Raw genomic sequence first — 25,072 nt, forward strand, 5'->3', positions numbered from 1 at the left:
CCTAACTCAGCATAGACCAAGAATCAAACCAAGGATATGCTGCTTTGAATGACTGTATCATACCAGATGGTTTCCCTGAATGTCCTACTTGCGTGTATAATCGCCCCCCCGCCCCACCCCCACACCCCTGCTGGGTACAAACAATTCAAACAAATGCATGGAATTCTGAGCTCACACTTCTGTAATGTGCGACGCTCAGGACAGCGTCACAAGGAAACGTTTCCTCAGAACCCAGCAACCAAGTGGATACAAGGACTGAAGTTCGGATTAGCGGAGTGGATCAATTCCGCTCAAAATGTTTTTAATGAGTTTTGTTTTCGCTGACACCATCAATTCTGTGGAAACAGAAAATGAAAGATGTGAGCGGAATGAAACCCAAGGCCGGGGGTGGATGAATTCCCCCACCCGAAATAGAAAGTGAAACAGCAAAATAGAAACTGGGACTAGGAATGGAAATTAAAGATTTTAGGAAAGTTTTAAAACTTTTTAATTCCAGATAATCTGGGGTTTTTTCTTTAGTGCTTACACTCCCAACAATACTGAATTTCAAAAAGGCTAGATAAATATTTGGTTAGGAATTGGGAAAATATAATTTTAAGAATAAATATATTTGATAGAATCATAGAAATTTATAGCATGGGAGGAGGCCATTTCGGCCCATCGTATCCGTGCCGGCTGACTAAGAGCTATCCAGCCTAATCCCACTTTCTATTTCTTGGTCCGTAGCCCTGTAGGTTATGGCACTTCAAGTGCACATCCAAATACTTTTTAAATGTGGTGAGGGTTTCTGCCTCTGCCACCCTTTCAGGCAGTGAGTTCCAGACCCCCACCACCCTCTGGGTGAAGAAATTTCCCCTCATAAATGCTCTAAACCTCTCCCAATTACTTTAAATCTAAGTCCCCTGGTTGTTGACCCCTTTGCCAAGGGAAACAGGTCCTTCCTGCCCACTCTATCCAGGCCCCTCATAATTTTATACACCTCAATCCTGTCTGCAGTCAGCCTCCTGTGTTCCAAAGAAAACAGACCCAGCATCTCCAATCATTTCTCGTAGCCAAAATTCTCTAGTCCAGGCAACATTCTTGTAAATCTCCTTTGCACCCTTTCCAGTGCAATCACATCTTTCCTGTAATGTGGTGACCAGGACTGCACACAGTACTCCAGCTGCAGCCGAATCAGTGTTTTATACAGTTCAAGCATAATGTCCTTGCTCTTGTATTCCATGCCTCAACTAATAAAGGCAAATACTCCACATGCCTTCTTAACCACCTTATCTACCTGATCTGCTACCTTCAGGAATCTGTGGACCTGCACTCCAAGGTCACTGTTCAGTGTCATATCATTTAATGTGTATTCCCTTGTCTTGTTGATAATTTATTCCAGAACAAAAAATGGTTCTCATTCCTGCTGGGGCAAGAATGAATTGCACGATATGGGGGGATTACCTGATTAGGAGAGATTGAGTAGACTAGGTCTATATTCCCTGGAACTTACAAGAATGAGAGGTGATCTTATTGAGCAAATTCTTACAGAACTTGACGGGGTAGATGCAGGGAGGATGTTTCCCCTGGCTGGGGAGTCTAGAACCAGTGATCACAGTCTCAGAATAAGGGGTCGGTCATTTAGGCTTGAGATGAGAAATGTTGTCACTTCAAGGTGGTGAATATTTGGAATTCTCTACCCCAGAGGACTGTGGAGGCTCAGTCTTTCTGTATATTTAAGACAGAGATCAATAGATGTTTGGATATTAAGGGAACCAAAGGATATGGAGATAGTGCAAGAAAGTGGAGTTGAGGTAGAAGATCAGCCATGATCTTATTGAATGGCGGAGCAGGCTCGAAGGACCGAGTGATCGTCTCCTGCTCCAATTTCTTATCTCTGCGGAGTTCCGCAAGCAGGGTTGAATAATCCTGATGGCAAGGCTCAAGATTCAGAAGTTTTGCACAATTTATCTTTGGGGATCAGGCAGCATTTATCCAGGAATGATCCTTCGGAGAGTGAGATGGAATCTACAATAGGATAAATTGTATATGTTCTGTGGAAGGAATGCACTCGATGGGGTCCATTGACATTTGCTTCCATGCTTTCCTATCTGGATTTTCAGTGCTCCAGCTGTACTGAGTAAGCTTCATAGAAAACTACTTGTGACCTCTGTGGCCTTGTTCACCGTTAATATTTAGGGTTTAGTCATTTGAAATCTAATTAGATTTTTTTTTAAATACAGTATTGCAGGTGAAAGGTGGTGAGTTAAAAGCATGAAATCCATTTGAAAACGTTAGTTGATAGTGTAAATTAGCTAACCGGTCCTCATTTAATCTATAGTTAAGGAGCAGAAACTGAAGGAATAGCTCCCTTACTGACCTCAAGGGAGAACAGCACACAGCAGAAGGTCTGAGCTTTAATCCTCCGTCTGTGCTGAGCTTAGGGTTAGAGCAGCAGCTGCGACACCACAATTTGTAGCGGAGCTAAGGATAGTAACATCAGTTGGGGTTTCCATTCTCAATAGGTATTCAGTGATCCTGATTGCAGTGTGTGCGTGTGCGTGTGCGTGTGCGTGCCTGTGTGTGTGCCTGTCTCTGTGGTGTGTGTGTGTGTGTGTGGCTGTCAGCTGAGGACAGCTAATAGTTTGACAATCTCGACTCGCACATGAAATGGCTACTTGAATGAGGCATTGAAAGAAGGACCGACTTCGATTTCTATAGCGCCTTTCACAACCACCAGAAGTCTCAAAGCGCTTTACAGCCAATTAAGTACTTTTTGGAGGGTAGTCACTGTTGTAATGTGGGAAATGCGGCAGACAATTTGCACACGGCAAGCTCCCACAAAAAATGTGATAATGACCAGATAATCAGTGTTGTTATGTTGATTGAGGGATAAATATTGGGCAGGACACCGGGGATAACTCCCCTGCTCTCCTTTGAAATAGTGCCGTGGGATCTTTTGCGTCCACCTGAGAGCAGACAGGGCCTCGGTTTAACGTCTCATCCGAAAGACGGCACCTCCGACAGTGCAGCATTCCCTCAGGAGCGTCGGCCTAGGTTTTTTTTTGTGTTCAAGTCCCTGGAGTGGGACTGTGAACCCACAACCTTCTGACTCGGAGGCGAGAGTGCTACCCACTGAGCCACAGCTGACATTAATTCCCTCCCTCACCCCTCTCCACCCTGTGGAACTGCACCCAAGTATCAGTCACGGACTTCAAAAGAGATGGGAAAAAGAGAAAACTAAATGAATGGATAACTTCTCGGCTTCATATGTGATGAATAGATCCTTTTGTGCCAATGATCTTCCATCAATAAGCTGGTCAATTATTACAGCAGTAATTTAAAGTGGATTATAATTCGTACTTCTGTTTAGTGATTCTGGATTACCAATGTTTTATCGGTGGTGCGGGGGGAGGGGAATGGAATGAATGTTGTGTGCTCCATCATGGGGCTGGGAAATTACAAGAATGAGTTAATCTTGATGCTGTTGTATACTTCCAGTTGCAGAGTGGGATTGATGAGTGGCTGGGAGCAGGTTGCCTTTACTGTGAACCAGAGCACTTGAAGATTTAAAAGAGGGAAAGGGAGCATTTATGAGGCATTGCATATTTAACGGTTAAAAAAAAGGCTGAATTGTACAGACGTTTCATAATATAATTTTTTTAATTGAACTTTTACAGAGATTGAACAAAATGGTCTTTCGAGGCAACCAAAGGATGTTTTACGGGACATGCAGCAAGGTCTGAAGGATGTGGGCGCCAACGTCCGAGCTGGAATCAGTGGATTTGGCGGAGGTGTAGTGGAAGGTGTGAAGGGCGGCCTGTCCGGGCTATCTCAAGCCACTCACACGGCTGTCGTTTCTAAACCCCGGGAGTTTGCCAGCCTGATACGGAACAAGTTTGGCAGCGCAGACAACATTGCCCACTTGAAAGACACGCTGGACGAGTCCCACCAGGACGAGACCGCCCGGACTCTGAGCGGCAGCGCCACGCTGGTGTCGAGCCCAAAGTATGGAAGTGAAGATGAGTGTTCCAGTGCAACCTCTGGCTCTGCAGCTGGGAGTAACTCTGGGGCAGGGGCTGGAGGCATGGGGAGCCCCAAATCCAACACACTGGACAGCCATCATAACAATTTCGATACTATCCTGGATGAGCTTCGCGAAATTAAAGATAGCCAATCGCATCTGGAGGACGCAATGGAAGATTTGAAAGGACAGCTACAAAGAGACTATGCCTACATGACGCAGTGTTTGCAAGAAGAACGATACAGGTATCTAGCATACAGTTCGATATTGGCTTGAGGAGCAGGGAAACTGATGTCCATACGGGTCCTGAAGTACAAGTATAGGCCTGTCTCAGCAAACCACCTCCTCCTTCCCCTTTCTTACCCCAGTTACCTCAGGATTAGAAACCCGCAAATGTAATGCCCCTATTTTTAAAAAAAAAAGGAGGCAAACAAAAAGCAGGAAACTATAGACCAGTTAGCCTAACATCTGTCATTGGGAAAATGCTAGAATCCATTATTAAGGGAGCAGTAGTGAGACATTTGGGAAAACATAATTCATTCAATCAAGCTGAGTCAGCGTGGTTTTATGAAAGGGAAATCATGTTTGAGGAATTTGCTGGAGTTCTTTGAGGATGTAATGAGCAGGGTGGATAAGGGGGAACCAGTGGATGTGCTGTATTTGGATTTCCAGAAGGCATTCGATAAGGTGCCACATAAGAGGTTACTGAACAAGATAAAAACTCTCGGGGTTGGGGGTAATATATTAGTTAGCCAATCCTCAATCCATGCTTACAGAAAACAGAGAGTAGGGATAAATGGGTCATTTTCCGGTTGGCAAACAGTGACTAGTGGGCTGCTGCAGGGATCGGTGCTGGGTCCTCAACTATTTACAATCTATATAAATGACTTGGATGAAGGGACCGAGTGTAATGTTGCCAAGTTTGCTGATGATACAAAGATGGGTGGGAAAGCAAATTGTGAGGAGGACATACAAAATCGGCAAAGGCTAAGTGAGTGGGCAAAAATTTGGCAGATGTAGTATAATGTGGGAAAATGTGAGGTTATCCACTTTGGCAGAAATAATAGAAAAGCAAATTATAATTTAAATGGAGAAAAATTGCAAAGTGTTGCAGTACAGAGGGACGTGGGGGTCCTTGTGCATGAAACACAAAAGGTTAGGATGCAGGTACAGCAAGTAATCAGGAAGGCAAATGGAATGTTGGCCTTTATGCAAAGGAGATGGAGTATAAAAGCAGAGAAGTCCTGCTACAACTGTACAGAGTATTGGTGAGGCCACTGTGTACAGTTTTGGTCTCCGTATTTAAGGAAGGATATATTTGCATTGGACGCTGTTCAGAGAAGGTTCACTAGATTGATTCTGGAGATGAGGGGTTTGACTTAGGAGGATAGGTTGAGTAGGTTGGGCCTATTGGAGTTCAGAAGAATGGGAGGTGATCTTATTGAAACTTATAAGATAATGAGGGGGCTCGACAAGGTAAATGCAGAGAGGATATTTCCATTCATAGGGGAAACTAAAACTAGGGTACATAGTCTTCGAATAAGGGACCGCCCATTTAAAACTAAGATGAGGAGAAATTTCTTCTGAGGGTTGCAAATTCTCTGCCCCAAAGAGCTGCGGAGGCTGGGTCATTATATCTATTTAAGGTGGAATAGACAGATTTTTGAGCGATAAGGATGGTAAAGAGTTATGGGGAGCGGGCAGGGAAGTGGAGATGAGCCTATGATTAGATCAGCCATGATCTTATTGAATGGTGGAGCAGTCTCGAGGGGCCAAATGGCCTACTCCTCCTATTTCTTATGTTCTTATCAGCATGCAAGTTACGTGTAGGCGAAAGAAGGTTTACGAGCCCCAAATTGATACAAGATATGGTAGCTATGTCAACATGCTTAAATTTATTCCTAAAACTGCAGCACGAGTGCATTCAGGCTTCACTGACACCTATGAAATAATATAGCCCCTGGCGAAAGGACCCATTTCATATCGAGGTCACGAAGTAATCTCCTCTAATGCAATCTTTGTCCAGCTGCATTTTAGATGATATCTGACCCCTCTGGTGACTTTACGGCCTTGTGATCACTCCAATATGTTGCTGTCAGAATATGTGATGTTCACCGTTTTGAAGAGCCCCTTTAATTTCATAATGAGCAAGCCGGCACTGCTGGAGACAAAGAAGCCTCCTTCATCAAATTGCTTTTAAGGTGCACCAGAGCTACCTGGGGTGGATCTCGGCTGGGGCTGCAGCACTGGGCCTAAGCACATCTAAACTAGGCAGGGGGAAAGGTTAGCCTGGGTTTCCCCTCGTGAAGCATCCCAATAGGGGATAATCAACGGGCTATATGGAGGGAGAAACGTAATACAATCACTATCACTAAAGAAGTAGTACTCGGTAAAGTAATGGGACTAAAGGCGGACTAGTCCCCTGGACCTGATGGCTTGCATCCTAGGGTCCTAAAAGAAATGGCTGCAGAGATAGTGGATGCATTGGTTGTAATCCACCAAAATTCCCTGGTCCCAGCGGATTGGAAAACCGCAAATGTAACGCCCCTATTTAAAAAAGGAGGCAGACTGAAAACAGGAAACTATAGACCAGTTAGCCTAACATCTGTCGTTGGGAAAATGCTGGAGTCCATTATTAAGGAAACAGCAGCAGGACATTTGGAAAAGCTTGATTCAATCAAGCAGAGTTAGCATGGTTTTATAAAAGGGAAATCATGTTTGTCAAATCTCCTGGAGTTCTTTGAGGATGTAACGAGCAGGGTCGATAAGGGGGAACTAATGGATGTGGTGTATTTGGATTTCCAGAAGGCATTCGATAAGGTGCCACATAAAAGGTTACTGCACAAGATAAAAGTTCATGGGGTTGGGGGTAATATATTAGCATGGATAGAGGATTGGCTAACTAACAGAAAACAGAGAGTCGGAATAAACAGGTCATTTTCCGGTTGGCAAACCATAATGAGTGGGGTGCCGCAGGGATCGGTGCTGGGGCCTCAAATATTTAATGACTTGGATGAAGGGACCGAGTGTAATGTAGCCAAGTTTCCTGATGATACAAAGATGGGCGTGAAAGCAAATTGTGAGGAGGACAGAAAAAATCTGCAAAGGGACATACACAGGCTAAGTGAGTGGGCAAAAATTTGGCAGATGGAGTATAATGTGGGAAAATGTGAGGTTATCCACTTTGGCAGAAAAAATAGAAATGCAAATTATAATTTAAGTGGAAAAAAATTGCAAAGTGCTTTAGTACAGAGGGACGTGGGGATCCTTGTGCATGAAACACACAAAGTTAGTATGCAGGTACAGCAAGTAATTGGAATGTTGCCCTTTATTGCAAGGGGGATAGAGTATAAAAGCAGAGAAGTCCTGCTCTAACTGTACAGGGTATTGGTGAGGCCACACCTGGAGTACTGCATACAGTTTTAATCTCCATATTTAAGGAAGGATATATTTGCATTGGAGGCTGTTCAGAGAAGGTTGATTCCGGAGATGAGGGAGTTGATTTATGAGGATAGGTTGAGTAGGTTGGGCCTATACACATTGGAGTTCAGAAGAATGAGAGGTGATCTTATCGAAACATATAAGATAATGAGAGGGCTCGACAAGTTGGATGCAGAGAGGATATTTCCACTCATAGAGGAAACTATAACTAGGGGGCATAGTCTCAGAATAAGGAGTCGCCCATTTTAAACTGAGATGAGGAGGAATTTCTTCTCTGAGGGTTGTAAATCTATGAAATTCTCTGCCCCAGGAGGTTGGGTCATTGAATATATTTAAGGCGGAGGTAGACAGATTTTTGAGCGATAAGGGAGTACAGGATTATGGGGAGCGGGCAGGGAAGTGGAGCTGAGTCCCTGATCAGATCAGCCATGATCTTATTAAATGGCGGAGCAGACTCGATGGGCCAGGTGGCCTACTCCTGCTCCTATTTCTTATGTTCTTGTGTTCTTGTATGAATGGTTATCCGGTAACTCCTGCTAAAGCGTGCACATATGTGGGTGCCAGGTGGGGGCAGGATCGGGCTCAACCATGATTCCCTCCATGGTTGAATAGCTGACTTCCACGTGCGGGACCAGAGGGTAACTGGTGTCTGAAGGTTCTGTGCCTCAATGCGAGGAGTATTCGTAATAAGGTGGACGAATTAACTGCACAGGCAGCAATTAGTGAATATGATATAATTGGCATTACGGAGACATGGCTCCAGGGTGACCAAGGCTGGGAACTCAACATCCAGGGGTATTCAACATTCAGGAAGGATAGACAGAAAGGAAAAAGAGGTGGGGTAGCGTTGCTGGTTGAAGAAGAAATTAACGCACTAGTAAGGAAGGACATTAGCTTGGATGATGTGGAATCTGTATGGGTGGAGCTGCGGAATACCAAAGGGCAGAAATTGCTAGTGAGCGTTGTGTACAGACCACCAAACAGTAGTAGTGAGGTGGGGGACAGCATCAAACAAGAAATTAGGAACGCGTGCAATAAAGATACAGCAGTTATCATGGGCGACTTTAATCTACATATAGATTGGGCTAACCAAACTGGTAGCGATACGGTGGAGGAGGATTTCCTGGAGTGTATTAGGGATGGTTTTCTAGACCAATATGTCGAGGAACCAACTAGAGGGCTGGCCATCCTAGACTGGGTGATGTGTAATGAGAAAGGACTAATTAGCAATCTTGTGCGAGGCCCCTTGGGGAAGAGTGGCCATAATATGGTAGAATTCTTTATTAAGTTGAAGAGTGACACAGTTAATTCAGAGACTAGAGTCCTGAACTTAAGGAAAGGTAACTTGGATGGTTTGAGGCTTTAATTGGCTAGAATAGACTGGCAAATCATACTTAAAGGATTGACGGTGGATAGGCAATGGCAAACATTTAAAGATCACATGGATGAATTCAACAATTGTACATCTCTGTCTGGAGTAAAAATAAAACGGGGAAGGTAGCTGAACCGTGGCTAACATGGGAAATTAAGGATAGTGTTAAATCCAAGGAAGAGGCATATAAATTGGCCAGAAAATGCAGCAACCCTGAAGACTGGGAGAAATTTAGAATTCAGCAGAGGAAGACAAAGGGTTTAATTAGGAGGGGGAAAATAGAGTATGAGAGGAAGCTTTCCGGAAACATAAACTGACTGCAAAAGCTTCTATCGATATGTGAAGAGAAAAAGATTAATGAAAACAAACATTGGTCCCTTGCAGTCAGATTCAGGTGAATTTATAATGGGGAACAAAGAAATGGTGGACCAGTTAAACAAATACTTTGGTTCTGTCTTCACGAAGGAAGACATGAATAACCGACCGGAACTACTTGGGGACCGAGGGTCTAGTGGGAAGGAGGAACTGAAGGAAATCCTTATTAGGCAGGAAATTGTGTTGGGGAAATTGATGGGATTGAAGGCCGATAAATCCCCGGGGCCTGATAGTCTGTATCCCAGAGTACTTGAGGAAGTGTGCATAGAAATAGTGGATGCATTGGTGATCATTTTCCAACAGTCTATCGACTCTGGATCAGTCCCTATGGACTGGAGGGTTGCTAATGTAACACCACTTTTTTAAAAAGGAGGGAGAGAGAAAGCGGGTAATTATAGACCGGTTAGCCTGACATCAGTAGTGGGGAAAATGTTGGAAGCAATTATTAAAGATGAAATAGCAGCGCATTTGGAAAGTAGTGACAGGATCGGTCCAAGTCAGCATGGATTTATGAAAGGGAAATCATGCTTAACAAATCTTCTGGAATTTTTTGAGGATGTAACTAGTAGAGTGGACAAGGGGAAACAGTAGATGTGGTGTATTTGGACTTTCAGAGGACTTTCGATAAGGTCCCACATGAGATTGGTGTGCAAAATTAAAGCACATGGTATTGGGGGTAAAGTACTGACATGGATAGAGAACTGGTTGGCAGACAGGAAGCAGAAGGTCGGGATAAACAGGTCCTTTTCAGAATGGCTGGCAGTGACTAGTGGGGTGCTGCAGGGCTCAGTGCTGGGACCCCAGCTCTTTACAATATACATTAATGATTTAGATGAAGGAATTGAGTGCAATATCTCCAAGTTTGCAGATGACACTAAACTGGGTGGCAGTGTCAGCTGTGAGGAAAACGCTAAGAGGCTGCAGGGTGACTTGGACAGGTTAGGTGAGTGGGCAAATACATGTCAGATGAAATATAATGTGGATAAATGTGAGGTTATCCACGTTGGGGGCAAAAACACGAAGACAGAATATTATCTGACTGCAGCAGATTACGAAAAGGGGAGGTGCAACGAGACCTGAGTGTCAGAGTACATCAGTCATTGAAAGTTGCCATGCAGGTACAGCAGGCAGTGAAGAAGGCAAATGGTATGTTGGCCTTCATACCATTCATAGCTAGGGGATTTGAGTATAGGAGCAGGGAGGTCTTGCTGCAGTTGTACAGGGCCTTGGTGAGGCCTCACCTGGAATATTGTGTTCAGTTTTGGTCTCCTAATCTGAGGAAGGACGTTCTTGCTATTGAGGGAGTGCAACGAAGGTTCACCAGACTGATTCCTGGGATGGCTGGACTGACATATGAGGAGAGACTGGATCGACTGGGCCTTTATACATTGGAGTTTAGAAGGATGAGAGGGGATCTCATAGAAACATATAAGATTCTGACGGGACTGGACAGGTTAGATGCGGGAAGAATGTTCCCGATGTTCGGGAAGTCAAGAACCAGGGGCATAGTCTTAGGATAAGGGGTAAGTCATTTAGGACTGAGTTGAAGAGAAACTTCTTCACTCAGAGAATTGTGAACCTGTGGAATTCCCTGCCGCAGAGAGTTGTTGATGCCAGTTCATTGGATATATTCAAGAGGGAGTTAGATACGATCCTAACGGCTAAAGGGATCAGGGGGTATGGAGAGAAAGCAGGAAAGGGGTACTGAGGGAATGATCAGCCATGATCTTATTGAATGGTGGTGTGGGCTCGAAGGGCCGAATGGCCTTGTCCTGCACCTATTTTCGATATTTCTATGTTTCTCTGAAAGAGTAACCTTGCATCAAACGATGCCTTCAGGAGGGGGGACGGAGAAATGGTGGGATCTAGCAGCCTGATGACTCAATGCGTTCATGCATGGTCCTGTTCACTTGCTATCGTTAGATCATGGAAAGGCAGCACAGTACTTGACTTGGCAAGTTTCCTGTTAGGCAAGGGCTGGCGTGGAAGGGAACTTCACAGAAGGGGAAGAAAGCAACCTATCTTGACCTCTTGACCTAAGCCGTCACCCCCACACCCCGCCATGACCCAACCCAGGACTGACCTTAGTCCTTCAATACACTATTAAAACATGGAGAATTCTGTAAAATCTGCAGATCCCCACGACCTGTATCTGTAAGTACCATGTATCCTGAGGTAACGTTAAAACTCTGCCCAGTTGAATATTAAGAATTTAAACTGTTTGGCAGTCACAAAGCTCTGGGGACTTATTAATGTTACTTGTCCAGATTACACTTCCAAATTTGTGCAGGGTGACTAGTGAACAGGATTGAAATAAAAACACTTGCATTTACATAGCGCCTTTCATGACCACCGGACATCCCAAGGCGCTTTACAGCCAATGAAGTGTAGTCACTGTTGTAATGTGAGAAACGCAGCCAATCTGCGCACAGCAAGCTCCCACAAACAGCAATGAGATAATGACCAGATAATCTGTTTTAGTGATGTTGATTGAGCGATAAATATTGGCCAGGACACCGGGGATAACTCCCCACTCTTCGAAATAATGCCATGGGATCTTTAGCGTTCACCTGAGAGCAGATGGTGCCTCAGTTTAAAGTCTCGTCTCAAAGACGGCACCTCCGACAGTGCAGCGTTCCCTCAGCACTGCACTGGGAGTATCAGCCTAGATTGGTTGTGCTCAAGTCTCTAGAGTGGGACTCGAACCCGCAACCCTCTGACTCAGAATTGAGAGTGCTATCCACTGAGCCATGTTGGTATAAATGCAGTGGTATAAAGCAGCGGGTTGGAACAGAACAGTTGTGCTGTTGTCAAATAAAGTGAGGCACTGGAGCAGAAAGATGGGACGACGAGACAAAGTAAATGTTAGAGAACGGTGAAGGAAGCTTCTACCTCTGTACAGGGCCAGCTGACGGTCAACCAAGGGCAGCTAAAAGCAGGCTCTGTCCATCCAGACCTGCTGCTAGTAGAGGTTCGCCGGTGTACAAAAGGCTCGGTTGTGGCTGTGGTTTTGGCAGAGGTGGGATGGTGAGAGAAGAATGCGGAGAACAGTAAGTGATCGAGTCGCCAGGATTGCAGTACCCTGAAATGTTCTGGTGGTGGTGCTGCCTACCACGGACTTCCACAAGCACAACAGCGCCACCAGCTGTTCAGTTGAGGTGCACCTGCTGGCAATGTACATGGAAAGCTAAATGCGCACAATATATTTACTTTGCAAATCTGTCATTTATCTGTGTAAGTTATGGGGGGGAGGCTACAATAAAGTAAATTATCAAATTTTAAAATCTAATTTGAAGAGGAAAAATGTCGCAGGTGCAGTAATCTATTTTTTGGTTTCCAATAATAACTTTTATTTATATAGTGTCTTTAATGTAGTGAAACGTCCCAAGGCGTTCACAGGAGTGTGACAAGAGGGAAGCATGTCAACATAACTTTGTCTCTTATTTATTTCTCCCCTCTTTCTCTGTGGAAGCATCTGCCACATTGAAACTTTTGCATTTTGCAGCCGAGTATCCCAGCACAAATCAATTTAAAAAGGGAGGCAGACAAAAAGCAGGAAACTATAGACCAGTTAGCCTAACATTTGTGGTTGGGAAAATATTGTAGTCCATTATTAAAGAAACAGTAGCAGGACATTTGGAAAAGCAAAATTCGGTCAGGCAATGTCAGCATGGATTTATGAAAGGGAAGTCATGTTTGACAAATTTGCTGGTGTTCTTTGAGGATGTAACGAACAGGGTGGATAAAGGGGAACCAGTGGATGTGGTGTATTTGGACTTCCAGAAGGTATTTGACAAGATGCCACATAAAAGGTTACTGCACAAGATAAAAGTTCACGGGGTTGGGGGTAATATATTAGCATGGATAGAGGATTGGCTAACTAACAGAGAACAGAGAGTCGGGATAAATGGTTCATTTTCTGGTTGGCAACCAGTAACTAGTGGGGTGCCGCAGGGATCAGTGCTGGGACCCCAACTATTTGCAATCTATATTAATATTAATGACTTGGAAGAAAGGACTGAGTGAAACCTAGCCAAGTTTGCTAACGATACAAAGATGGCAGGAAAAGTAATTATGTGAGGAGGACACACAAAATCTGCAAAACGACATAGACAGGCTAAGTGAGTGGGCAAAAATTTGGCAGATGGAGTATAATGTTGGAAAGTGCGAGGTCATGCACTTTGGCAGAAAAAATCAAAAGCAAGTTATTATTTAAATGGAGAAAGATTGCAAAGTGCCGCAGTACAGCGGGACCTGGGGGTACTTGTGCATGAAACACAAAAGGATAGTATGCAGGTACAGCAAGTGATCAGAGAGAGGCTAATGGTATCTTGGCCCTTATTGCAAAGCGGATGGAGTATTAAAGCAGGGAAGTCTTGCTACAGCTTTATAAGGTATTGGTGAGGCCACACCTGGAATGCTGCGCACAGTTTTGATTTTCATATTTACGTAAGGATATACTTGCTTTGGAGGCAGTTCAGAGAAGGTTTACTCGGTTGATTCTGGGGATGAGGGGGTAGACTTATGAGGAAAGGTTGAGTAGGTTGGCCTCTACTCATTGGAGTTCAGAAGAATGAGAGGTGATCTTATCGAAACGTATAAGATTATGAGGGGGCTTGACAAGGTGGCAGAGAGGATGTTTCCACTGATGGGGGAGACTAGAACTAGAGGGCATGATCTTAGAATTAGGGGCCGCCCATTTAAAACAGAGATGAGGAGAAATTTCTTCTGAGATTTGTAAATCTGTGGAATTCGCTGCCTCAGAAAGCTGTGGAAGCTGGGACATTGAATAAGACAGAAATAGACAGTTTCTTGAGCGATAAGGGGTTATGGGGAGTGGGCGGGGAAGTGGAGCTGAGTCCATGATCAGATCAGCCATGATATTAAATGGCGGAGCAGGCTCAAGGGGCTGTATGGCCTACTATTCCTATTTCTTATGTTCTTATTAAAAGCCATTTCTAATTCTTGTTAGTACAAGATATTAAACTTTGCTCCTTCCCCCTCCACTAATTGTTTCCCCTCCAGCTCTGCAGGCAGAGATTCGTACTGGTACCTGGTTCCAAGGCAGTCTGTTGCCAGTTATATCACTGCCGTGTCCGTTCCTGACCCTATTCGATGTCCACACACATGCACTTCACAGCAATTCAGAATAGGCACCCTCCGTGCTGACTTTTATCTATATTCTCTCCTTAACCCAGGGAATTGTTGCTCTCCTAACTGCTGCCTTGGTTGTGGTCAACTAACTCCGTCTTTACGAGAGCAAAATACTGTCGCTGTTGGAAATTAGAAATAAAAACAGTCAAAGCTGAAGGCACCCAGCAGGTCAGGCAACATCTGTGGAGAGAGAAACGAGTTAATATTTCAGATCGATGGCCCTTCGTCGGAACTGGAAGATGTTCAGAGATGAACGGCTTTTCAGCAAGTACGAGAGGCAGGAAAAAGGGGTCAGGAAGACGAGGTGTAAATGGGACAGGACCTGCAGATCCGTCACCCTGGGATCTTCCTGCCTTTCCTCCGCCTCTTTCTTGGGCCACGAGAACCGCTTTCTCTTAGCAAGATTATCCATGCTCCCTCCCCCCCCACCCCCGCTCTGCTATTCTGCACCTCCTCTGGACCCAACTTCTATTTCTACACTTGCCAACTTTTGCTTTGCACCATTATCATGTTTGTCATTGAATCACTCCTGCCCTCCACCCTATCACAAATCTCCCTTTTGTTCTTTTCCTTCCCCCACCCCCCACCCCCCACCCCCACTTTTTCCATCCCCCTCCCACCCATGGCTAACACACTTTGGTGGGAAGAATAGAAAAGCAGAATATTACTTAAGTGGAGAGAGACTACGGAATGCTGCGTTACAGAAGGATCTGTGTGTCCTCGTATATGAAACGCAAACAGTGAGTAGGCAGGTACAGCAAGTAATCAGGAAGGCAAATGGAATGTTGGCCTTTATTGCAAGGGGGATAGAGTATAAAAGCAGGGAAGTCTTGCTACAACCATACCACACCTGGAGTACTGCGTACAGTTTTGGTCTCCTTATTTAAGTAGGGATATACTTGCATTGGAGGCAGTTCTGAGAAGGTTCACGAGGTTGATTCCTGAGATGAAGGGGTTGTCTTATGAGGAAAGGTTGAGCCTATATTCATTGGAGTTTAGAAGAATGAGAGGTGATCTTATTGACACATTTAAGATTCTGAGGGGGCTAGACAGGGTAGATGCTGAGGATATTTCCCCTCGTGGGAAATCTAGAACTAAGCAGCATAGTTTCAGAATAAGGGGTCGCCCATTTAAAACAGAGATGAGGAGGAATTTCTTCTCTGAGGGTCATGAATCTGTGGAATTCTCTACCCCAGAGAGCTGTGGAGAGGCTGAGTCATTGAATATATTCAAGGCGGAGATCGACAGATTTTTGAATTACAGGAGAGTTGAGGGTTATGGGGAGCAGGCAGGAAAGTCGAGTTCAGGCCAAGATCAAATCAGCCATGATCTTTTTGAATGGTGGATCAGGTTAGAGGGGCCAAATGGCCTTCTCCTGCTCCTATTTCTTATGGTCTTGTCTTCCAGTTTCGATGAAAGGTCACCGACCTGAAACATTAACTCTGTTTCTCTCCCCACAGCTGCTGCCTGACCTGCTGAGTATATCGAGCATTTTCTGTAACTATATTTGAATCCCTCCTGCATATCTCCCACGTGGCTCATCTATCCAAGGTGTAGTGAGGTTTCCTGTCTGTCACACATCCTGTTATCAAACTTATTAGTCAAACTTCTCTTCAAGCAAATGTATAACTCAGACAAATCTCTTCCAGCTTATTATCTCATGTAGAAAATTCTTAATTTTCATAAAAAAACACAACTAGCATTAGATTATAAATTTATGAAATGTTAATCAATGTCAATTAAATCCTCATTGTCACTCGTATACTTACATGCTTCACATCCTGAAAAACGTCTTCTCATAAACCTGCATCGAAATCTTAATTAATGGATATTTCCTGATCCAGTCTCTTTCCCCCCCCCGCCCCCACCCCCACTTCCCGCTTTCTCTCTTTTCCCCCCCCCCCCCCCCCCCCCCATGTCCAATATCCGGCTTACCTGACTGCTTCCCCGCCTAGGTCCCAAACTATGTTCCGCCCGCTCGCCCGCCTATGCTCTAATGCCAGGCTCTAACCTCTCCTCTTGCTCACTCCATCATATCACGCCCGAGCCCTACCTTTCCTGCCCCTGCCTGTTACTCTCAACTCCAACCTTCCCAAATCCTTCCCTGCCAGCTTCAGTCTCATGACCATACCCACCGATCAGCCAAAAAATCAACAAAACCGGTCTGCCGCATACGCTCTTTCTCAATGCATCCTCCGCAGTTATATCACAGAATGAGCAGCTGGGGCCCACCTCGAGACAGTACAAGCAAGGCACAGAGTATCTCCTTTCATCTGTTAAACACTAAACCTCCAAATCAATAAAAAGCTCACTAAATATAAATTTAACTTACTAAATTTTATTTCTTAATGGCCATATTTGATTAGTACAATTTAAAAAAATTAACATCGATCGCTTAAGTTGGTCATAAAATTTCTGCCGCAATGCTTCACCGATACTTTGATTATAAATATGCCCATTTCGTTGATGAGTATCAGTGTGTCTGACTGTCTGACTGTGTCTCTGTCTGACTGTGTCTCTGTCTCTGTCTCTGTGTGTGTCTCTGTCTGTGTGTGTGTGTGTGTCTCTGTGTGTATATCTGTCTCTGTCTGAGTGGCATCACATTAGATGTCACATTTTATGATACAGGAAAAATGCAAAACAAGTTTTTTTTAAATTCAGCCATAGCATATCATCCGACTGCTGTAAATAATGCATTGGAGATGAGGGTAGATGTCCCCTTGTCCATTATATTCTGGCTCTTACACTTTAAAGTGTTGCACTTTTTTAGATGTAAAGCAATCTTTTTAAAAAAAAAAACATAGGAACAAGAGTAGGCCATTCAGCCCCTCAGGCCTGTTCCGCCATTCAATTAGATCAAGCCCGATCTGTACCTCAAATACATTTACCTGCTTTTTGTAGACATTAACCTGGAGGCTGAAATTAATAAGCATTTTCCAATCTGCAATTCATTTTGACCTTGTCTTGATTGTTCTCAACAACAATTAGACTGTGTAAACATTTACACAGCTGAGGATGTGCAATCCATGCAAGGAGGTGGGTGGGGTGGCTTGACCCATCCACCTCCACGGAGGTGTGTGGGGAGCCTGACCCATCCACCTCCATGGCACGAACCTGGTATTGCAGTACTTCCAGGAACGGTGCAGTGGCTCTAGGCCTTTTGGCTAAGAGCATTGGCGCAGAGTGATCCTTGATGTGTGCAAGGTGACCTCTGGCGTTTGTGATCTGACAAAGAATTGGAACGATTGGCTATGAATTTCAAAAAAATAAGCCAATGCTATACTCCTCCCATTGAATATATAACCCAGTTATAATGCACTGTGGTACGTTAAAGGTGGGATTGGGTGAAGATGGTGGCAATAAAGGGTCCAAGGTCTACATTAACAGCACACTAATACCTGGTCTACAGCAGCATATCTTCTGACTTACAGGAAATCTATTAATGTTCCGAATAAATACATGATAAGATGTACTTAACGATAATTAAGTATTAATTGCTGTATGTAGAGAACTGCTTCCTGATATCAGTCTAGACTTGTCCCAGTTTGTACATTTGTCCCCTTAACCAACAGTTGTAGTTTAATTTGAGATAGTGCTCAGGATTAACCTTTTCTATCCCACTTAGAATCAGAAATTTACAGCACGGAAGGAGGCCATTTGACCCATCGTGTCCGTGCCGGTCGAAATAGAGCTACCCAGCCTAATCCTTGGTCCGTAGCCCTGTAGGTTACGGCTCTTCAAGTGCACATCCAAGTACCTTTTAAATGCGATGAGGGTTTCTGCCTCTACCACCTTTTCAGGCCGTAAGTTGCAGATCTCCACCACCCGCTGGGGGAAGAAATGTTTCCTCATCTCCCCTCTATTCCTTCTAACAACGACTTTAAATCTATGCCGTCTGGTTATTGACCCCTCTGGTAAGGGAAATAGGTCCTTCCTATCCACTCTATCGAGGCCCCTTATAATTTTATACACCTCGATAAGGTCTCCCCTCAGCCTCCTCTGTTCCAAAGAAAACAACCCCAGCCTATCCAATCTGTCCTCATAGCTAAAGTTTTCCAGTCTTGGCAACATCCTCGTAAATCTCCTGCACCCTTTCTAGCGCAATCACATACTTCCTGTAATGTGGTGACCAGAACTGCTAAAGTGTCCAACTTTTTCTAACCTTCCTTCAGCCCTCTTAACACTGAAGATCCTGTCTACTTTATTCTCAGTGTCCGCCCTGGCTCAGTGGGTAGCACCCTCGCCTCTGAGGCAGAAGGTTGTGGGTTCAAGTCCCACTCCAGAGACTTGAGCACAAAAATCTAGGCTGACACTTGCACTGTCGGAGGTGCCATCTTTCGGATGAGACGTTAAACCGAGGCCCGGCTGCCTTCTCGGGTGAATGTAAACGATCCCATGGCACTATTTCGAAGAAGAGCAGAGGAGTTCTCCCCAGTGTCCTGGGCCAATATTTATTCCTTTGTGAACATAATTGAAACAGATTATCTGGTTATTATCACATTGCGGTTTGTGGGAGTTTACTGTGTGCAAGTTGGCTGCTGTGTTTCCTACATTACAACGGTGACTACACTCCAAAAAAAAAATGGCCATAAAGCCTTTTGGTATGTCCGGTGGTCGTGAAAGGCGCTATATAAATGCAAGTTTTTCTTTTTTCTTTCAAAGCGAACACTGTGTGCCAGCACAGTAATGCCCCTCATGAGTTCATCAATTTCAGTGGGAGGTGCTAAGTAGTGGCTAGGATGCATCTGCGACTGGACGGTTAGTGACAAAGGCGTAGCGTAGGAGTGGGTGGATTATCTGGGATATTGTGCACGGTCCGAGTTTTAAGAATGCGACAAAAAGATCCTGACCTACTATATACGCCATTGCTCTTCCACTCCTGGTAATGGTGCAACCAACACTGAGCCAAGATCTGGGACTAATTTAAGAAAGCTGTTTGTTGCTTTGTGCTATCAGCAGATTGTTTTCACGGTAGTTTTGTAATTCTCTGTACAGGTACGAGCGCCTTGAGGAACAGCTGAATGATCTGACCGAGCTTCATCAAAATGAAATGTCGAACTTGAAACAGGAACTCGCCAGTATGGAGGAAAAAGTGGCATACCAGTCAGATGAGAGGGCCAGAGATATCCAGGTACACGCGCTGCGAAGAATTGGACAACTTTGGTTGGCCAGCGCGCCTGCAATTTCCCCGAGGTGCAGATTTCAGCTGTGCTTCCGAGTGGTGAGGTACTTCCTAATAGGAGTGGAGTTCACACTGGTGGGCGAATAACCCTAGACTGCCCTCGTGCATCTTTTATTAGCAAGCTGCAGAGTGGCATTAATGGGAGCCTCAGGGTAACTCCTGCGGTTTGATCTTCCAATAATTATAACTCGAATTACCGATCTCGGTGTCTGTTTGCTCCCCTCTCCCCATGTATGTAGCTCAACTGAAGCAGTGTTGAGGTTATCCTGAATATATTCAAAATATATATTTGGTTAAACCAGTATGAGAATTTAACTCTCATGGGTTACTGGTCGACTTTGGCATTAGAACATGAGAAATAAGAGCATGAGTCAGCCATTTGGCCTCTTGAGCCTGCTCCGCAATTCACTAAGATCATGGCTGATCTAATCTTGGCCTCAACTCCACTTCCCTGCCCGTTCTCCATAACCCTTGACTCCCTTATCCTGCAAACATCTGTCTATCTCCACTTTAAATATATTCAACGACCCAACCTCCACAACTCTCTGGGGTAGAGAATTCCAAAGATTCACGACCCTCTGAGAGAAGAAATTTCTTCTTGTCTCCGTTTTAAATGGGCGACCCCTTGTTCTGCATGAAATTAAAGTGTATTGGCAGTATTGGAAAAGTCACACTTAAGCTGACGTGCTTTAATGTGGTGCAACATTCTTTCTGTGCTATCTTTATTCATCTCCTTCCACCAGCACCACTAACAGTGACAGACCTGCTCTCTCCAGACATACTTGTTTGGACATGGTATGAAACTATCACAAGCCCACTGTTATGCTTTGATGAAATCTTAGTAACAGCAGTAGTTGGTGCTTACTTATATAAACTGTTGAAAGTTAGTTATTGTGGTCATATAACTATTGCCCTTTTTCTTTTGATGGCTTTCCGTTGCACCCCCTTTTGTTCACCGTCTTGCATAGACGTATCTCTCTCTCTGCGTCCATACGTGCGCACAGACACAAATTTACTTTCTCCTCCCTCTTCCCTGTTTTACTCTCCTGGCTTTGGTGCTTTTTAACTGTGCTCTTCGCCTTCTGTTTGGGAGTACTGTACTGTTCTTTTACTCCCACCCTTTCCGAAATATGCTGACTCGTGTGTTGCTGCAAATCCACACGCACAAGCAGTTAAAATCATAGAATGGTCACAGCACTGAAGAAGGCCATTTGGCCTGTCGAGCCCGTGCCAAATCTCAGCTAGTCCCACTCCCCCATCCTTTCCCTGTAGCCCTGAATTTTTTTCCCTTCAGGTACTTATCCAGCTCCCTTTTGAAAGCCGTGATTGAGTCTGCCACCAGGCAGTGCATTCAGGATCATAACCACTCGCTGCGTTTTTCCTCATGTCGCCCTTGGTTCTTTTGCCAATCACTTTAAATCTGTGTCCTCTGGTTCTTGAGCCTTCCACCAATGGGAACAGTTTCTCTCTATCTACTCTGTCAAGACCCCTCATGATTTTGCACGCCTGTATCAAATCTCCTCTCAACCTTCTCTGCTCCAAGGAGAACAACCCAAATTCTTCGCAACCTTGCCCAAATGATTAATCTGCACGTCTGAACCTGGACAGTGACTGCCAGTGGGCTGTTTGACCATGGGAGCGTGGCAATTGAGTCTGATCCTAATGTTACCGCACGTGTGCAGTTGCACATTCCAGCAGGAGTCACCGGATGCTGATCATGAGCAGGGATCCGGACATATTTTTCCCATGCCCGTTGTCATGCCCTTACTATTACCACAGCTGGGATCAGTTAACTCCGCACAAATTGGGAATTGAAATTGAGGTTAACAGATGAACATAAGAAATGGGAGCAGGAGTCGGCCATTTGGCCCCTCGAGCCTGCTCCGCCATTTAATAAGGTCATGGCTAATCTGATCTTGGCCTCAACTCCACTTCCCTGTCTGTTCCCCCATAACCCTTGACCCTTTATCTTTCATAATCTGTCAAAGTGCCACATCACCGCAGCTAAAAGGGTTAAACTATGACGACCAGTTGCACAGACTAGACAGGTACTCCCTCACGTATCGAAGATTAAGGGGTGATCTAATTGAGACGTTTAGGACAATTAAAGGATTTAGTAGGGTAGTTGGAGGGAAACTCTTTCCTTTGGTTGGGAGAGTCCAGAACAAGCAGGTGTGACCTTAACATTAAAGCCAGGCCATTCAGGGGTGATGTTGGGAAGTACTTCTTCCCACAAAGGTTAGTGGAAATTTGGAACTCTCTCTCTTTTCCCCCCCCCCCCCCCCCCCCCAAAAAAAAAAGCTGTTGAGGCTGTGTGTCAATTCAAAATGTTCAAACTAAGCTTGATAGATTTTTGTTATGCAAGGGTATTAAGGGTTGCGGAACCAAGGCGGATAAATGGAGTTAAGATACAGAGCAGCCAAATTGAATGGCAGTACAAGCTCGAGGGTCTGAATGGCCTCTTCCTGTTGCTATGTTCTGGTAAACCATGGTGCAAAGCTCAGAAGTATTGTGCCGTAGAGTCTTGAGATGCAGATTCCCATCCCTGTAATATCCTGATGGTAAATTCTTGAGCATAGCTATGCCACCTGCTAGAGGACAGAGTGCAGATAGAATTGCTGCTCTAATGGGCCCAAGTTTCCACAAGAAAAAAAACGGGCGCCCCTCCGAGCTGGGCGCCCGTTTTTCGCGCCTAAAACGGCGCCTAAAAAAATCCTCTGTATTCTCCACCTACTTGCAGGTCCTCTGGCCCTCGGCGCAGCCAGCACGAGCTGTGGGGGGGCGGAGCCAGGTCCCGGCGCTGAAAACAGTGCCGGGACCTCTGCACATGCGCGCTACAGTCGGCACGCAAGTGCAGTAGCTCCAGGCGCCGAACTGTGTGGGAGGGGCCCGAAGCACGCAGCCCCTAGCCCTGGCTGAATGGCCTCACTGGGGCTGCATGAATAAGGCTCCTCCCACGGCCAGCTCCTGCTCCCCCCCCCCCCCGCCCCAACCCGAGACCCGCTCCCCCCCCGCCCCGACCCGACACCCGCTCCCCCCCGCCCCGACCCGAGGCCCGCTCCCCCGCTCTGACCCGAGGCCCGCTCCCCCCCCCCCAGCCCCGACCCGAGACCCGCTCCCTCCCGACCCGACCGGAGACCCGCTCCCCCCCCCCGACCGGAGACCCGCTCCCCCCCCGACCCAAGGCCCGCTCCACCCCCCCCCCGCCCCGACCCGACCCGACACCCGCTCCTGTTCCACGACCACCCCCCTCTCTCTTCCCCTCTCTCTCTCTCTTCCCCTCCCTCTCTCTTCGCCCCCCTCTCTCTTCCCCCCCCTCTCTCCCCCCCCTCTTTCCCCCCCTCTCTTTTCCCCCCCCTCTCTTTTCCCCCCCCCTCTCTCTTCGCCCCCCTCTCTCTTCGCCCCCCTCTCTCTTCGCCCCCCTCTCTCTTCGCCCCCCTCTCTCTTCGCCCCCTCTCTCTTCGCCCCCTCTCTCTTCCCCCCCTCTCTTCCCCCCCCCTCTTTCCCCCCCCTCTTTCCCCCCCCTCTTTCCCCCCCCCTCTTTCCCCCCCCCTCTTTCCCCCCCCCTCTTTCCCCCCCCCTCTTTCCCCCCCCCTCTTTCCCCCCCCCTCTTTCCCCCCCCCTCTTTCCCCCCCCCTCTTTCCCCCCCCCTCTTTCCCCCCCCCTCTTTCCCCCCCCCTCTTTTCCCCCCCCTCTTTTCCCCCCCTCTTTTCCCCCCCCCTCTTTTCCCCCCCCTCTCTTTTCCCCCCCCTCTCTTTTCCCCCCCCTCTCTTTTCCCCCCCCTCTCTTTTCCCCCCCCTCTCTTTTCCCCCCCTCTCTTTTCCCCCCCCTCTCTTTTCCCCCCCCTCTCTTTCCCCCCCCCTCTCTTTCCCCCCCCCTCTCTTTTCCCCCCCCTCTCTTCCCCCCCCTCTCTTCCCCCCCCCTCTTTTCCCCCCCCCTCTTTTCCCCCCCCCTCTTTTCCCCCCCCCTCTTTCCCCCCCCCTCTCTTTCCCCCCCCCTCTCTTTCCCCCCCCTCTCTTTCCCCCCCCTCTCTCTTTTCCCCCCCTCTCTCTTTTCCCCCCCCCCTCTCTTTCCCCCCCCCCTCTCTTTTCCCCCCCCTCTCTCTCTCCCTCCCTCTCTCTCTCTCTCTCTCCCCCTCCCGCTCAGCGGCACGAACGGCTGCAGAATTCTCCCTGGCTGAAGCACTTTCACACAGGTAGGAAGATGGTTTATTTAATCTTTTCTTGGCTTATAAATGTTTATTCAGGTTGGATTTATTTGTATAATATTTGTAGAAGTATAAATAAGGATTTATTGTCGAATTTAATGAGTTCCCTCCCCCCCACCTCGTTCTGGACGCCTAATTTGTAACCTGCGCCTGATTTTTTAATGTGTAGAACAGGTTTTTTCAGTTCTACAAAAATCTTCACTGGCTCCATTCTACTTTAGTTTGGAGTACATTTTCACTGTGGAAACTTTCAACTCAGGCGTCAGTGGCCGGACACGCCCCCTTTTGAAGAAAAAATTCTGTTCTAAACGAGAACTGTTCCACCTGACTAGAACTGCAGAAAAAAAAATGTGGAGAATTGCGATTTCTAAAATAGTCCGTTCTCCACCAGTTGCTCCTAAAAATCAGGCGCGAATCATGTGGAAACTTGGGCCCTATGTTCTATAATAGTATAAGAAATAGGATCAGGAGTAGGCCATACGGCCCCTCGAGCCTGCTCCGCCATTTAATACCCTCGTGGCTGATCCGATCATGGACTCAGCTCCGCAACCGAGACTCCAGGATGGTATGTTGCCTCCCTGGTGCAAGGGTCAAGGATGTCTCGGAGCGGGTGCAGGACATTCTGAAAAGGGAGGGTGAACAGCCAGTTGTCGTGGTGCACATTGGTACCAACGATATAGGTTTTAAAAAAAAGGAATGAGGTCCTACGAGATTAATTTAAGGAGCTAGGAGCTAAATTAAAACGTAGGACCTCAAAAGTAGTAATCTCAGGATTACTACCAGTGCCACGAGCTAGTCAGAATAGGAATCGCAGGATAGCTCCGATAAATACGTGGCTTGAGCAGTGGTGCAGCAGGGAGGGATTCAAATTCCTGGGGCATTGGAACCGGTTCTGGGGGAGGTGGGACCAGTACAAACCGGACGGTCTGCACCTGGGCAGGACCGGAACCAATGTCCTAGGGGGAGTGTTTGCTAGTGCTGTTGGGGAGGAGTTAAACTAATGTGGCAGGGGGATGGGAACCAATGCAGGGAGACAGAGGGAAACAAAATGGAAACAAAAGCAAAAGACAGAAAGGAGATGAGTAAAAGTGGAGGGCAGAGAAACCAAAGGCAAAAAACAAAAAGGGCCACTTTACAGCAAAATTCTAAAGGGTCAAAGTGTAATAAAAAGACAAGCATGAAAGCTCGGTGCCTCAATGCAAGGAGTATTCGGAACCCAGGCGAGGGCTCTGAGCTAGTTAGAGTGGGTGAAAGCTCAGATGAACAGGACCCCAAGAAAGAATGCAAAAGGCAGGAGGCTACAGAGCAGAGTAGCACTGGGGTAAGTGTAAACCACAA

The 25,072-nt window shown here is 46.2% G+C and overlaps 1 protein-coding gene across 3 annotated transcripts in view; it reads left to right on the top strand.

Annotated features, from left to right (window-relative positions):
• Positions 1–25,072, top strand: part of tmcc2 (transmembrane and coiled-coil domain family 2) — a 170,095-nt gene that overhangs the window by 132,967 nt on the left and 12,056 nt on the right. For all 3 annotated transcript variants that reach the window (XR_011587495.1, XM_070859235.1, XM_070859236.1), the window contains exons 4-5: positions 3,660–4,248; positions 19,341–19,476. Coding sequence is in view for 2 of the 3 variants with exons in the window: in XM_070859235.1 (XP_070715336.1) it covers positions 3,660–4,248; positions 19,341–19,476 (725 nt within the window). In the remaining variant the exon portion in view is untranslated. The remainder of the gene's footprint in view (positions 1–3,659; positions 4,249–19,340; positions 19,477–25,072) is intronic.

This window comes from Pristiophorus japonicus, chromosome 17 (genome assembly GCF_044704955.1).
Source record: "Pristiophorus japonicus isolate sPriJap1 chromosome 17, sPriJap1.hap1, whole genome shotgun sequence".
NCBI classification, from domain to species: Eukaryota; Metazoa; Chordata; class Chondrichthyes; family Pristiophoridae; genus Pristiophorus; species Pristiophorus japonicus.